General features: G+C 54.6%; 1 protein-coding gene across 1 annotated transcript in view; it reads right to left on the bottom strand.

Annotated features, from left to right (window-relative positions):
• LTBP2 (latent transforming growth factor beta binding protein 2) overlaps positions 1-15,188 on the bottom strand; it is a 102,625-nt gene extending 87,437 nt beyond the window's left edge. Inside the window, 5 exon segments of the mRNA XM_034992829.1 lie at positions 7,650-7,720; positions 14,375-14,919; positions 14,922-15,023; positions 15,025-15,104; positions 15,107-15,188. Of these exon segments, the coding sequence (XP_034848720.1) occupies positions 7,650-7,720; positions 14,375-14,919; positions 14,922-15,023; positions 15,025-15,104; positions 15,107-15,188 (880 nt within the window).
• Positions 15,189-16,618: the final 1,430 nt, after the last annotated feature.

Genomic DNA, 16,618 nt, shown 5'->3' with positions numbered 1-16,618 from the left:
GCCACCAAGCCCTTCTGTGGCAGCACCACATCCCTGCCCAGGGTCCAGGAAGATCAGGAGGGAGGGAAGACACTCCTGCTTACAACTCAACGAAGGTCAGGACAAAAGCATGGAGGAGAGAACAACCTTGCACCCAAAGAGACCTGTGTTTAAATTCTGTGTGACTTTGGGCAAGTCTCTTCACCTCTGTGAGCCTCAGTGTCATCTAGAAAATGATCACGCATCCAACATTTACTATTTACCTAGGATGGTAGGCAAGGCAGACATCGTCCTTTTCTTTGTGGAGCTTCCAACTTAGAGAGATGGTCACAAAACAAGCAAACAAGTAAGTAGAAGAACCGAAATGGAGGTGGGTATGGGTTATGGAGGGAGAAAGATCCAGGGACTAGGATCCAGAATAACAAGGCTGGTGTAGGGAAGCCCCAACAGAGTGGTCAGGGGAGCTCCTCTGAGGAAGAGAACTTGAAACAGAGACGGGAAAGAGGACAGGGAGCCGGCCACATAAAGAGAGGAGGGAAAGCAAACAGAGCAGCCTGCGCAAGAACCCGGAGGCAGTGTATTCCAGGAGTCCAGGCTGGATTGGGTGAGCGAGGGGGGTTCTGGGAGATGAGGCTGGGCTCACGGCAGCGGGAAGGAGGGAAGAGCGATGTGTTATGATATGATGTCTGGAGAGAGAACCAGAGAGTGGGGAGAGCAGGCAGCCGGCTGCAACCATCACCCAGGAGCCCACACTCGGGGTGCCTCGGACGAGAGAGGCAGCCGGGGAAGCAGGGAGCAGCAGATAGGCTCCCAGGAGATTTAGGAAGTGAAACCCGAAGAGGAAGAGCTCGGTGAGGAAGGTGTCCCTGATGGCCCCCAGGTGTCTGACTCGAGGCTTTAGGCAGGTGGGGATGCCTTTTAACAGGGTGGTTAATACCTGGGCAGGGGAGCCGGTGCAGAGGGAGGGAAACCACGAGCTTGTTTTGGACAAGCTGGGCCTGGGGATGTCTGGGGAGCATCAAGAGCAGATGTTGAGTAGGCATCCCGATGAAGGAGTCTGGCGGTCAGAGGAGAGGGCTGGCTGAAGATATATATATATATACATAGTGTCGTCAGCGCAGATTTCCATCCATGGGAATACATCAGATCATTCTAGGAAGGGTGCGGCGAGAAAGAAGAGGACCCAGGACTCAGTCCTGGCACAGCAGAGAATCACACAATGACCACTCACGGGGTGAAGGGCTTAAAATGTTTAGTGTGGTCCCTGGCACAGAGCGTGGCTGCTATTATTATTGTTGACTACTATAACTATAGTTAACAGTGCCTACTAGTGCTCAATAATAGGGGACAACTAATGCTTGGCTTGGCTCCCATGGCCCCCCTCTTTGCATGGGAGATTTGGAAGATCTGCAGAGTCTTGGGGAAGCCCAACATTAAGATGTTGGGTAGAAAAGGAGAGGCCAGCCAAGAAGGCGAGAAGAGGAGGCTGGGGATGGAGGAAGGAAACTACCAGGCCACCCATGTGATCTTGCACCTACTCAGTCCTTTACCAAACATGGACCAAGTAGGCACTCCCCTGGGAGTGGACACAGGACACAGCACCTGGCGTCAGGATCCCCTGGGTAAAAATAACTCCTAAATTCTTCTTTGAGCAAAGAGCCTTGGGGGCATGGGCCTGCTCACCAGGAAAATCTCAGATACCCATATGTGGTGGGAAGAGAGATGATGGTCTCTTGCTAGGACCGTACCCTTCACGTTAGTTGGGTCTCCACTGAGGTCATGTGATTATTCCCCTTAGCTACCTCTCACCTTGCTCTCCTCCACTCCCTGCCAACTACTGAGTCTCATAGGACGGTTCTTCCAGAGACAAGCCACACAGAGGCTCCAGACTCTAGCTCCTGGAAGTTCTTAACCAGTCGGTGGTGATCCCACCCCTGCCGTGACCCTTTTCTCTAATATTTGCTCAGCATTTACCATTATGAGGCCCTGGGCTAACTTCTTTACATGTATGACTTCTCTTCATTCTTATAACTACTACGGGTGCTATTCTTTTTTTTTTTTAAAGCATTGTCTTTTTTTTTTTTTAAGATTTTATTTATTTGACAGAGAGAGACACAGCGAGAGCAGGAACACAAGCAAGGGGAGTGGGAGAGGGAGAAGCAGGCTTCCCACTGAGCAGGGAGCCTGATGTGGGACTCGATCCCAGGACCCTGGAATCATGACCTGAGCCGAAGGCGGACGCTTAACGACTGAGCCACCCAGGCACCCCTATGGGTGCTATTCTTCTCCCCATTCAGCATATGGAGAAACTGAGGCTGAGAGCAGCCAAGCAGCTTACCTGAGATCACCATACTACTAAGTGATGGAGGAAGGGTTTGAACCCAAGGAGTCTGGCTCCAAAGTTGGGGCTCTTACCCACCTGACCATAGTTTTGCCCAACGGGATGAGTCATTACAGAGATGGGATGGGTGGGGCCACATCAGGGCCACATTAGGGGGTATGGGGTCCTCATCTCACTGAGATGTGAGCCAGAACAAAAGCCACGATGCACTCAGAGGCTCTGGACCAAGAAGGCAGGAGCAGATGCCAAGGCCCATTCCAGGATCTCCTGAGTTTTCTGGAAGGGTTAATAAAAGTGAGGCAGCAAAAGGGGACCTCTTGGCATAGTCCTGGGATAGGCCCTGCATTATTCAGTACGTGCTTACTGAGCCTTTCCCTTGTGTCCAATGAGCACCTGCCACTGGGTCATGCCAAGGGCCATGTGACACAGTCCCTGCCCTCGGTGTCAAGGCCAAATGTGTATGGAGCACAGAGAACATGCCAGGCCTTGGACTAAACTTTTAACCTGAGTTATCTCATTTGTCTCTTACAACTCTGTGAGGCAGAGACTAACACTAGGCACATTTTACAGGTGAGGAAACTGAGGCACAGAGAGCGTGAGCATCTTGCTCATGGCCACATAGCTAAGTGGTGGAGTTTGCATTTAAACCCAGGTAGTCAGCACAATCTCCTGGATGTGGATTAAAATGACAGCTAAACTCACCATGTGCCGGGCTCTCTACACAGACTTGCCCATTTATCAGGAGCATGATCCCTGTACTCTAGAGCTAGGCTACCTGGATTCACATCCAGGCTCTGCTGATTCCTGGATGCATGACTTGGGCGAATAGCTAACCTCATTTGTAAATGGGGAGAAAGATCAAATCTAGTTTATAGGATTGTGAGGATTAAAAATTAACAATATCAAGTCCCTTGAATAGTACCTGACCCACGGTAATAGCTACAGTGTTATTATTAATCCTCAAAAACAACACTATATAGATTGTTATACCCATTTTATGGTTGAGGCTCTGTGGAAGAAGAGGGCCAGTCCCTTGCCTGAAGACACAGAGCTGGGATTCAGATCCACAACTCCTTGGATTTGGCACCAGAATCCAAAGCACACGCTCTTAACTTTGAGCCTTACTGCTTGGTGGTGGAGATGGTGGGGTAAGCCACCTACCTCCCTCCTCAACAGCTTCGGGACCCCCTCTGCCCCGCCCAGAATAGCCTCTGTGCATCTAGGCTGAGAGAAAATGAGAAATCAAAGAATTCTTCACATCTTCCTCCCCAGTGTGAGCCTTCAGAAGCCCCCAAAGCGTGTGTGTGTGTTGGGTGGCGATGGGGGTGAGCCAGTCTGGGAAGGCTGGACAGTCTCCTAAAAGCCCTAACTATAAACAGGATCCAGTCAGCCCACACTCTACGGTGCCCCCTGCCCCCCCGCCCCAGGAAGGACTTCAGGCAGGCCCCCGGCAGCTGCCTCCACAAATACATAAACCCATAAACCCCGTAGCCTCGCTGGCAAAGCCACAGAAGGGAAGGCAGATACCGCGACCGGAGGAGGAGCTGAGAGCCCAACTTCTGACCTTGCCAAGGTGGAGTGAGGAGCTGGGGTTCCAACAATGGCCATCTGCAGGTGCAGTGGCTCCCTGAGGTCCAGGGACCGGACAGGGACGAAGGAAGGGGCCTGCCAGGCAGATGGACTGGGAGGTCACAGCAACCGAGGATCTTCTGAGAGGAGGAAGGAGGGGGCCGCGCGACGGCCCAGGGGACAAGGGCCATCCCTCCCTGCACTTGAGTAGTGGGTCAGACCCACAGATTTCTGGCAGAGACCAGGGGACAGACTGAGTCTCCACACGGTTCTGGGACTAGACTTCATTCTTGGCAATGGGGGTAGGTCACCCACCCCTCCTTGTCGGCCCCTCTCCTGCTGGCCAGGGAAGCACCCCACATGTGCGAAACTGCTGAGAAAGAGCGCTGAGCATTCCCCAGCCTTGGTACTCTTGGCTGCAGCCAGGAGGGCAGCAGTGGGGAGGGGAGAGGAAGATACTAACCACGGGCCGGGGGGCGGCGGGGAGCAGGAGGACCAGCTGACAGGGTGTGGAGCCAAGAGCCCCACACTCTACAGAGGCAACACCCCACCGCCCACGTGGTTCTCATTAGGCTCTTTAGCAGCAAAATGGCAACAAGCAAACAGCACAAGGCCCCACTCATGAGCACACAGCCTTTCCGTGGGCAAGGCAACTTCAAGTGGGAAAGGTGGAGTTTGCATTTAAACCCAGGTAGTCAGCACAATCTCCTGGATGTGGATTAAAATGACAGCTAAACTCACCATGTGCCAGGCTCTCTACACAGACTTGCCCATTTATCAGGAGCATGATCCCTGTACTCCAGAGCTAGGCTGCCTGGATTCACATCCAGGCTCTGCTGATTCCTGGATGCATGACTTGGGCGAACAGCTGCCAGCCTGCGGGCCAGGGTCTAGTGGGGGGAATGACCGGGAGAGAAATAGGGGGGCTGAGGACTCCCAGGCTGAAGGGGGATTTGGCAGCATGCTGGAGCATCCTCCGGCTGGGGCACAAGGGTCCACACACGCACACACGTTGCTTCTGACAATCTGCCGACTCACCCAACCTTGAGTTTCCAGCGTCAAAACTCCAGTTTGGCAGAGTCTACCACGGGAAAATCATGAACAAGTTAGGAAACCAAGAACCTCCACTGCTGGAGGGCCGGAGCGCGAGGCCCAGGCCCTGAGCCCTCGGGCAGCTGGTGAGAGGCCAAGCCCCTCTGAAGCCATCCTGCTCCAGCTTCAACTCAAATCTCCGCAACCCTCTCTGCCAAGCTCACTAGAACATACCAACCTTCCTCCCCATCTCCCACCCCAAATCCCTCCCTGGTCCTCCAGGGTGCACCAAGGCTCTGCTGCTCTAAGTGTGGTCCCTGTACCAAAGGCAGCAGCCCCTGGGAGCTCGTTAGAAACTCAGACTCTCCAGCCCAGACCTGCTGAATCAGAATCTGTACTTTACATTTTTTTAATTTTTAAAAAAAGATTTAATTTACTTATCAGAGAGAGAGAGCACAAGCGGGGGGTGGGGAGCGGCAGGCAGAGGGAGAAGCAGGCTCCCCCCTGAGCAAAAAGCCTGATGTGGGACTCGATCCCAGGATCCCGGGATCATGACCTGAGCTGAAGGCAGGCGCTTCACCGACTGAGCCACCCAGGCATCCCAGAATCCGCACTTTAAATAAGATCCCAGAGGATTCGTGGGAACATCCAGATTTGGGTTAGGGCCCCCGCTGCACATCTTCCTATGACGGACCAAACCCTGCTCAGTGGTCTTCAGCCCTGGCTAGAATTGCCTGGGGGGCTTTAAAAATATACTAGTGCCCAGGCTCCAAGGGCCCAACCTCAAAGCTTCTGCTGAGCATGAAACCCTCTGGCTACCCACATCCCTGGTTTCTCTGCCCACGGGAGTTGCTGATTTTGAGTCTCTGAACCTCCTCCAATGAGTCTGTGACCTTGAGCAAAACCACCCAAGGCACACTGTCTTCATCTTTAACATTTTGAAGGACAAGGGTCTTTCCCCCATCTCGGCCCCCAGCCAGAGAGGGCCTGTCCTCTGAGAGCCCCACTCATCCAGGCTCCCTGAAAAGGAAAGAATTTTCAGGGGAAAGATCTGCTTTGCTGTTCGTTTTTGAGTTGGGGGTTTTGGTTTCTCTACCTGGAGACCCTTAGAGAGACCCAAGATTCTGCGTGAGCTTCACCGTCAGGCTGGGAGAGGGTCAGGGTCATGGGGTTTGAAGCGGAACCAAGAGCTGGGTGAACCAGCATCCCCCTCGTGTCCCCATCCCATCCCCATCTCAGGAGGCCTCAGAATCAGAGCTGAGGGCATCCACTGGGGCTGAGAACACCGCAGGTTTTTGTCATAGACCATTAGCTGTGAAACCCTCACATTGAATAGGGCCTGGGGCTTGTCGCTGGCCAGGAAGGGGTTCTGGTGAGACTGAGACTTTGCAGCCAGGCTTAGGGCCTGGCAGAAGGTAGTGGCAGGGGGGCAGTCAGGCGGGGCTCCTGGGCCAGCCCTAAAGGCCTCGGGAGCTGACAAGACCTCAAGGGGAGCCCTGGAGTGTGAAGGAGAAAGATCCCGTATCTGTTTTTCCCTGTGAGGATTCCAAATTCTAGAAAGCCTGGGGCTCAGCTGGGGTTGGGAGGGAACAAACCCCCACAGAGAAGAGTATGGGATTCTGAAGTCAAACCGCCTGGATCCAGCCCCGGCTCTAGGCCTTGGAGTAGCGTTACCTTGGCCGCGTTTCCCAATCAAGCCAAGACTCAGCGTCCTCGTCTGTAAGTGGGAATGATGACTAAACACCCACTGCATAGGGTTATTGAGAGGCTCGAAAAAGACATGTGAAGAGCTTAGCACAGTGGGGGGCGCAGAGCAAATGCTCAGCTGTGAACCAGCAGGAGTAGCCGGCATGGTGGGAGTAGCTGGTCTCTGCTCACAGGTGCAGAAAGTGAGCCCCGGAAAGATGAGGTCAGATAAGCTATCTGGCCGCAGGGTGTAGTGATTAAGAAGAGGGACCCTGGAGTCAGGTCACCTGAGTTCAAAATCCTGCCATTTCCAGGCCACATGACCTTGAACAAGTGACTTGCCTGTGCCTCAGTTTCCTTCTTTGCCCAATGGATAGTGGTCCTCCCTGCCCCATGGGCCTCGTAAAGTGTACCTGGCACAAACTGCGGGCCGCGTAGCCATCGGCTCTTATTGGCATTGCCTCTGTCCTGTGAGTGAAGGCCTGGGCATCGGGGCCCTCGCTCTTCCTGCCTCACTCCTTGCTTTCCACATAACTAAGATGACGACTCTCTCTTTGCTCTCATCGGGGCCAGCCAGGAGGAAGGGAGACTGCTCCAGACATGGGATCGGAGCCTCATCTGACAGCCTCATGCCGGCAGGGGGCCTGACAGAGGCCAGGACCGGCGGGGGCAGGGGCCAAGGCAGAGGGGGATTCCCATAGCACGCAAGGTGAATGGTGCTCAGAAATGAGGTTCTGGGGCCAGGCATGTGCTGCAGATCACAGGGGTGTGTGCACGCCCAAGGGCCCCTACAGACAGGGCGAGCGGGGCACCAACACAGTGGGGCAGCAGGAGGGGAAGCTTTGAAAACACAAGTGGGGTATTTTATCTGAGAGTCGTTTTCAGCTGGAGGCCTTTTTAAAATCTCCCTTCCACCGTCCATTGCCTCCATTCTGGAGAGGCAGACCGGGAAGATACCTTTGCTCCAGGTTCCGGAGTCCCTGGGCCTGGCCAACCTCGAGGGAGAGAGGGGGAGAACGGTGGATGGGGCAGAGGCACTCACGTTTGATACAGTGGTTGGTGCTATTTGCTGTCGTCCATCCTGGGCAGCACTGTCCCCCGCAGACATTCCTCCTGTGGGGTCAGCAAAACTGGGTCAGCACAAGGGTGCTCAGAAAGGTACTATTCCCAGAGCCCCTTGGATGGTCCCACCCTCTATGGGCAGGGCCCCGGGAACACTGCCAGGCTGGCCAGACCGTCCTCCTTCTCTAGGGAGTCCACGTGGCCCCGGGGCAAGAACTTGGCGATCCCGCAGATCTGACAGTTGAATCCCGTCATTCTCTGCGTGATCTTGGGCAACTTCACTCTCTCCAGCAGTATGATGGAGGGAATAATACCTGCCTAGCTGGACTGTTGTCCCTAACACAAAGAAGGCACTCTCTAGGACAATTAATGACAGTGATGATGCAGACGATGAAAAAAGCAAGTTCAGAGAGGTTCAATGAGGCGCCGAGGCTCAACAATGAGTAAGTGCCAAAGCCGGATTCAAACCTGAGTTGCCCCGCCTCTAAGTCAAGCTCCAACCCTACACTGCCTCTCACCAAAAAATAAACACCATGGTCCTTTGCCCCACAAATGCTGACTATCTAAGCGAAGCTGGAAAACACACATAAAATAGTCTTCGGGAAACACATATTCATCATCAGCCAACAAATGTGCGTGGGAGGAGGCTTGCCCTTGGGCAGGCTAGTGCGTGGTGCAAGGGGAGACAGAGGGACCTGGGGTTATAGAATTTCTATTTAAGAGGGGCTTGAGGTGGGGCGCCTGGGTGGCTCAGTCAGTTGGGCGTCTGCCTTCGGCTCGGGGTCATGATCTCAGGGTTCTGGGTTCGAGTCCTGCATCGGGCTCCTGGCTCAGTGGGGACCCTGCTTCTCCCTCTCCCTCTGCTCCTCCCCCCGCTTGTGCTCTCTCTCTCTCTCTCTCATTCACTCTATCTCAAATAAATAAAATCTTAAAAAAAAAAAGAGGGGCTTGAGGTGATGAGCTGGTAGGAAGATGAAACTGGGGCCTTGGGTTAAGCTGCCTCTGCATAGTGAGCACACTCTTTTTATTTGGGCAGGCGAATGGAACTTATTTTATGGGAGATAGTCCTTCCCCAGCTATGGTGCCAGCACTGAGGGCCCCCACAGGAGAAACTGGTCTGTAGTAACTGCTGGGGTGCTCACCCAACTCACTCAAACTTTGCTTTCAGGTGTGTGGTGAAGCCCCTGTAGCACCAGCAGCTTTCACCAGCCCTGACTCTCCATCTAGAGACCCAAATGCCTGGACCTGGGTGACTTCTCTAGAAGCGTTCCCCCCCGGGGAAGGCTCCTGAGGGCCTGGGCCTGGCCCTGGCTGTGTGGACCCCATTATTACCATCAGAAATTGTCTCCTGAGCACTCACTGAAACAGGCTGAGTGGGGCAGCAGAGAATGAGCTGGAGAATCAGGGTGCAGAGAAGGGGGCCATGCCTGTGACCTCTGTGGACAGAAGATTGAGCATCTGGTCTCGTTTACGAGTTTATTTGACATTTGAGTGAACCCCAAAGCTTGTGTGGGTTTTGGAACCTTACAAAACATTCAAAATAAATTCCTGCAGCTTGGAAAAGCTGAAGCCCATTTCTAGCCCTGTGGCCCAAAGTTGTGGGGAGCTGCCTCCCAGCGAGCTCCCAGAACGTCCTCCCAGCCAAAAGCTGGGCCATCCTGGCCACCTCAGAGCCTCTCTGCACCGCGGCCTTCTGCTGCTTCCTGGCTCTATGAGAGCCTCCTCCCCGTCAGGGCCCAAGTTGCTGAGTTCTGAGGAAGGGGCTGGTCCTCATACCCAGGCTTTCTGAGTGTGCGCACTGGAGGAAGGGATGGGTGTACTACCCACGCATTTGGAAGTCACTACGCCTTGCAGTGGTGACAAGTCCTCTTGGAGGCCAAGGAGGTCTTCACAAGGAAACAGACTGCATGCCTGAGAGTTTTCTAAGAACTAGGGTCTGTTAGTGTCCAAATAGCACAGACTGAGGGGCCTACTTGACTGGGAGGTCATGGCATGGAGCCCAGCCCAAGGAAGTCCCCTGAGCCAGCTGTCACCCCAGATGCCCTCGGGACAGCTTTGTAGCTGACTATAGGGGGCAGCAACCTGCCCCTCAGGGCCTTCAGGAACACAGCGAGGCCTGGTCAGAATCAAAGGCTGCCGGGCAGGGGCGGCCAGGCTGGGGCTGGAAGGGCACTCAAGAGAGATTCAGGAAATCAATGGGGGACTCTGAGAGTTCTTTCGAGGCCAATATTCGAATCTTGGGCAGAGGCCTGGAAGGTGGGAGATGAGCATTCAGCTGGGAGATGACCATTCAGCTGAGAGATGACAATTCAGCTGGCTCTGGCTAGCTAGAGAGGGCAAGTCAGTCTGACTAGCTGGGGCATATCCGACTCAATGGTTCTGACCCCTTGGAAGGTACCACCATGAGATCATATGAGCCCAGCCTTCCAGGTGACACCTCTCAGCAAACATCAACTCAGGATCCAGCATCATTGTCCAACCTTTAGGGACACATCTGGCCAACAGCCTGGAACAGCTCCTGGTCCACTTCAGACCAATGTGATCATACTGGTCCTTTGTTAAAAACCTCCCCTGACTCTCCTTTGGCCCCTTTGAAGCCGGCCAGGCCCCCATCTGCTTATGCAGTCTAATTGCCCTCATCCCCTGTCCTGTCTCCACAACCTTCCACAACCAAGGCTATGATCCTCCAAGGCTACAAAATTTGTTGTCCTGCAATTGCACCACATAGGGCCACATTTTGATGTGGTGCCTTTGCTTAAACTGCTCTCCGCCTAGAATGCCTTCCCTCTCTTTACTGATTGAAATCCTTTGCATAATCCAAGACTTCCAGATCAAATGTTACCTCCTCTGTGTAAGCCTCCCCTGATATATCCTCTGCCTTCCCCCATTCCCCATCCACTGCAGTCATTTAGTCCTGATTATCTCATGTTACTGGTCATATGTGTCCCCAACTTGACTATCTTGAGAATTCTTTCTTATTCCTCTTTGTGTCTAACACAATGCCTGACACGTGGTATACATTTAATACTTCTTGTTTCACTTAATCCATTGTTTCCCAAATAATGGATGAGCCACACCCAGGTTAGGAAAGGGGGTTTTAGGTTTCCACAACCACAGCATTCAACGCTGCGAGTCACGTGGTGAGAAAGTGACCCCCTTTTCAGTGATCGTTCTAGCCTGATTAAATCAGTAAAAAAAATCAGTCTGAGGTTGGGTCCCAATGCCAGGTCCTTCCCTCAACACTTGCTAGTCTCCCTTTTCAATAGGAAGAACACACCACACGGTTGAGCTTCTAGTTAGACACCATTAGAATTTAAAAACATTTTCTTTTCATTTCAATTTTCCTACAATTACCTTCTTTTTATGCCAAGTGGTACTATTTTCAACCATGATAGTGATACAAAGTGTCCTTGAAAAATGAATTTATTTGTGTAGAAAAATGAGTCGAGCACTGTTTGCAATAGCAAAAAAAAAAAAAAAAATGTAAGTCATCTAAATGTTCAAAAACAGGAGGATGGGTAAACTGTGGTATATTCAGACAGCAGCATAATATACCACAGTTAAAACGAATAAACGTGGGCTGATTATATTAACATGGCTAGACTCAAAAATCTAATGAGGAGGCGAGAAAGCAAATTGTAGGAGGATAATACAGTATGGTATCACTTATCTGAGTTTAAAATATGCAAAACAATATTATGTATTTAATGGAGGCATGCATCTGTAGTAATAGTGTAAAAACATACAGTGGAATCATGAGTAAATTCAGGGTAGTGGTTAACTCTGGGAAGAGAGAGACAAATTTATGGAGGGATTTTAAACTAAAAAAATCAAAAGCAAAAAATGCCAAAATATTAAGGTTTGAAAAATCTGGATTGTTAGTTATATTATTTCCAACTTTTTTTATATGTTTGTACAAAACCTCATAATATAAAACAGTTTAAAATAGATAAAATACAAAATCGTACTATTTTTTACAGTGTATAAATTTAAAGAAAAATAATAGAACAAGAGAGAAAAGAGCAGGGAAAATTGTTAGGCTGTGAGGCTAGTTCAAGAAACACTGAATATTGTGAAACAATGGCTTTAAAAGTCCTCTGTAGACCATAAATTCCATTAGTGCAGGATCTGTGTCTGCTGTGGTTACAATGTATCCCACACACTAGAACTGTGTCTGGCACATGCTTAATAAATCTTCATTGTATGCAATAAATCCCCACTACATGCAAGTTCTGTGAGGACACTGGCTGTGTTGGCCTCTGCTGTAGCTCCATGGTCCAGCACAGAGCCTGGCATACAGGAGGTTTTCAAATATTTGTTGAATGAATGAAGAATCGCCCATAGTAGTAATGTAATTCCAAGCTTCACCAGCAGGTGGCACTTGGTCCTTGGCCGTGAGCAGCCCACTAGGCAACTGCCAGAGGTCAGCCTGGCCAGAAGCCATGAGCCAGAATGGGCCTGCACAGAGGAAGCAGATGGGCAAGATTGCTACTCAGCTCACTTGGAGTGGTTGCGTGGACTGCCAGAGGAACCCACCCTTAATCAAAGCTGCAGAAAAGAGTCTGGGGGAGGAGCCAAACCCAGCATGTGATTTGACGTGTGCACCTGTGTATGACAGGTGCCTAGGGGTGGCACCCAGCCCGTGTCCTTACACACCTGTGCTCATATATCAGCTTTGTTGTGGTGACAATCTGCTTTGCACATCCCCACCTCACTTCACAACTTCTAATAGTGCACCCTTCCCATCCCAACCTCCACTATTCTACCTTCCCCCAACTTGCACCTAAATGCCTAAGCTATAAGCTCCTCCATGATCTGCCCCAACCTTGCGTCCAGCCTCACTCCAGTGGCTTCCCTACACCAGGGTGCCATCCTACCCCCAGGCCAGTGCCAACAGTGAGAAGCCCTCAGCCTTGGGCAGTGCTACACCTCTGGGCCCCACTCCTGCCACCTCCCCTCTTGTTTCCCTGAATACTGCCCATCCAGCCACAGGGACCTCAGCTCCTCTGAGCTCCTCAGTCATAACTGTCCCAATCCTTTATGCTTAATAGGAAGCTTCCGTTATTAGTAAGCACATTCACTGGTACATATCTGTTCATCTCTCCAATTGCATTGTAAGTAATTGAGTTGCTCTCTTGGCAGGAACAATGCCTTTGTCTCTGAGCCCCCATCCCCTGTCCCAGGCTCTGCACACTTGCTCTTAGGAAGCATGTATTCACTTGCACACGTCAGGAAAGGAAAAAACTGAAACACAGTTGGTGCTCCATTAACACTTGTTGACTGATCCTATGTGTAAGCAACTTGGCAGTGCATGGGTCTGCTCTCCGCCTGTTCTAAGTTGGGCCTTGCTGGGGCAGCAGGGAGTTCATTCACTCATTCAACAGATAACGAATATCAACTTTCTGCAGGCTCTTTTCTAGGCACTAGTAACAGCAATGCACAAAACAAAGCCTCTGTTTTTGTAGAATTGACATTGGTGTGGGCAATAAACGCAGAAACAGGTAAAGCACGTGAAGGGAGACAGGGTGGGGCAGGTCTGCCAGAGCAGACCTGTCTGAGCAGAGATCTGAATGAAGGGAGGCAATCCTGGGGAAATAGGAAGAGTTCAGCAGCCAAGGAAAACCTGGAGCAGAAGGCCACCAGGCACACCGTCCTCCAGGGTAGAACTGAGGGTACAAGTGTCCTTGCTGTGCGCTGGGACTAAAATCAACTGGTAAATTGGGCCCAGGCCATACAGGGCTGCCAGAGCCCTTCCCAGCCTCTCGGATCCTGCCCTCCTCCAGCCCCGCCCTTCCCCGGGGCTCCCTTTGCCCTCCATTCTGGAGACACATGGCATACCCAGACAAGGCCAAGTGCCCCTCAGCCATGAGGATCCCCGACATGGGGATGGGGTTGCCTCCGAGCCTCCCGACGCTGCGAGAGCGCCCCCAGCGGGCAGCAGGGGTGCCCGGGGAGAGGGGAAAAAGCAAATCGCCGGGTTGGGGGACACAGCCCCGCAGATTGCGCGACGCGCGCTGACACCTAGCTGCACAGGCGCACACACAGACCCCCTCTCCCACGTACCCACTGTGCCGCAGCTCGGCGCGAGCGGGCTTCCGGCCCAAAGTGCCCTCGAGCCCATTCCCCCTCCCACGTCCAGCCGCGCGCGGGCCCAGCCCGACCTGCGTCCCAACTCGTACACTTGTAGCCAAGTTCAGGATTCCCTGCCAGCCCGCTTCCCGGAGATGCATCTGCCTTGGCTCTCTGGGGCCCCGACGTCCTCCACCTACCTGCGCTCTGAGCCCGCTCAACCGCTCTAGGGCCTCAGGCGACCGGAACGCCCACCCCGCTGCCCCCTCTGGGCTCCCTCTCGGATCCCCGCGGTGCTGCGGGAGTCTGCGGGCACTGGTTAGCGGGGGGCAGGAGAAAGCATGGGCGCCTTGGGAAAGGATTTAGCGTCAGGTCTCGGCGAGCTGGTACGAAAGGGTGAGGATGGTGTTTTTCTTTGCCCTCAACTCTACAAAAGTGGGTCAGATCTCCGAGCCTCAGCTTGAGGACCCCCGTGCTTTTCCTTGCAGTCCTGAGGCCGCCTTGGTCCCGGAGGAACCAAGGGCACGAGCCCGGGGCCCTCTCCTCTCGCCTGCACATCCCTCCACTAATGAGCACATGGGGACCCACCCTCGCTCCCTCCGCCCCCCCCCCCCGGCTTTCCTCTGCAGTGCTCACCCCGTAAGCCGCCCCCGCGGCGGGGTTGGGGGCGCAGCCCCGGGCCGCTGGAGGGTTCCGAGGCGCGGGAGGGCCGGGGCGGCCCGGGCCCGGGCTGCGGGTTGCTGCTGGCCCGAGGGACTGCTTCTCCAGGTCTGCGCAGGTGGCTGGGCTCGCCGCGGCTGCTGCGCGCGGGGCGGCCTCCTGGCCAGCGCGTCGGCGGGCCTCCGGGGGCTCCCCCAGCCGGGTTGGGCCCGCTCCGTGGGCGGCAAGCCCGGGACTGGCGCGTCCTGCTCTCGGAACAGACTGTACACCTTGGCTGCAGACGCTGCGGGGTGACTGCCCCCGGGGCGCCGCAGCCGATTCGCGTCCCTGCCAGCCAGCTCGTATCTTCCCACCGTGTCCCTCTGAGCATGGCCCATGCCCACGAAGACAGCCAGCGTGAGGGCCAGGAGGCCCCCGCAGGGGTTGTGCAGGGCGCGCCCGGGGCAGCGGTGGGTGGTCGGGGGCCTCATGGCGCCGGGGGCGACTGGAGAGCGCTGAGCGGGGGGAACCGCCCCGGGGGCTTGCGGCGGCCGCGCTCCGCTCCCCGGCCGGCGGCCCGCTTCTCCCGGTCTAGGGGCTCCAAGCCAGCCTTCCCGGGGCGAGGGCTGGGCGGCGTGAGCGGTCCCGGGGCTGCGCGCCCCGAGCCTGGCGTCCGCTCGTCTCCAGCCAGGCGCGCACCGCCGCTGCACCTTCGCGCCTTCTCCCGTCTCTGCAGCCTTCCGAAGGGCAGACGGACGCTTTTATTTTTGGAAACTTCCCCCTGTTTTTTCGTCTCTTTTATCTACACCATGCCCCCTCCTCGGAGGGACAGCTCAGCCCCCTCATTACGGGAGAGGGAGAGAGGAATTCCAGCAACACCCACTTTGGCACCGGGAAGCGAGCGGGCGGCGAAGGGGGGTTAACCCGTGAGGAGCTGGGGGCAGCGCAGGCCTGACCCGACGGCTGGCAGGGGAGACGACGCCCGCCGGGACAGGGGCGCCTGGTCACCTTTCTCTCGTCCCGGTCAAGCTCGAACTGCTGACCTGTCCCGAATTTATCTCCTGCCTCTGGCCTCTGGAACAAACTCCCGGTTGCATGACCAAGGCTGCGGCCTCGAAGGTCTGAAGGAGGCCAGGAGAGGTATTAAGATCGGCGTGACAGGGCCGGGCCCCGAGGGACGGACGCCCGGCCCCTTCGCTTCCCGCCCCCGCCACTGGGGGCGCCGGCTCCGGGGTGGGCTTAGCGCGGGGCAGCGCGGGGCAGCCGGGGAGCTCGCCTCCCCCTCGCCGCCGCAGGGTGCGAGCGCGCTGGAAGGTCGCCGGGGGGCGCGCGCCCTCTAGTGGAGCTGGCTGCGTCCTCCGCCACCTTGCAGCCGCTGCCCGCCGCCTGCGCTCCTAGAGCCTAATCCTTTTCCTGCTGCGTCAGGGTCCAGGCCAGGCCTGGGGCGGCGATGGCGGATCCTGGAAGAGATACCACCTTTTTAACAGAGGTATAGACATAGAGGCTCTTGAATAAGGTCACACCAGGAAACAGCATGTGTCCAAAAAGGGTGAGGATGGTGTTTTTCTTTGCCCTCAACTCTACAAAAGTGGGTCAGATCTCCGAGCCTCAGCTTGAGGACCCCCGTGCTTTTCCTTGCAGTCCTGAGGCCGCCTTGGTCCCGGAGGAACCAAGGGCACGAGCCCGGGGCCCTCTCCTCTCGCCTGCACATCCCTCCACTAATGAGCACATGGGGACCCACCCTCCTGGCCTCCTGCTTCAGGCTCAGAAGCCCGTTCTCTGGACTACCCTGGGGTATGTCCCAGAGGAGGGGTGGGAGGGAATCGATGAGTCTCTGATTTTTTTTTTTTTAAGATTTTATTTATTTATTTGAGACAGACAGAATGAGAGCACATGAGAGGGGGGAGGGTCAGAGGGAGAAGCAGGCTCCCCACCGAGCAGGGAGCCCAATGCGGGACTCGATCCCGGGACTCCAGGATCATGACCTGAGCCGAAGGCAGTCGCTTAACCGACTGAGCCACCCAGGCGCCCGATGAGTCTCTGATTGACCTGGTGTGTGCTCACACCTTGAGTTGGCAGCGAGGGGCGGGGTGCAAGAATGCTGACTGCCACCCATCTGACTACCTCCAACAATGAGCCCATCATTCATGCCATTCATGCCATAGCCCCCTGCCCTCAAGCCTGAAGGCCTGGCCCAGTGCATTTCCACAGCCTACTGTTTCCCAGGAAGGAAGAGTGACA

Source organism: Mirounga leonina, unplaced genomic scaffold (genome assembly GCF_011800145.1).
Source record: "Mirounga leonina isolate KUSES-001 unplaced genomic scaffold, KU_Mleo_1.0 Mir_82, whole genome shotgun sequence".
NCBI lineage: Eukaryota > Metazoa > Chordata > Mammalia > Carnivora > Phocidae > Mirounga > Mirounga leonina.
This window is presented reverse-complemented; position numbering and strand designations above follow the sequence as displayed.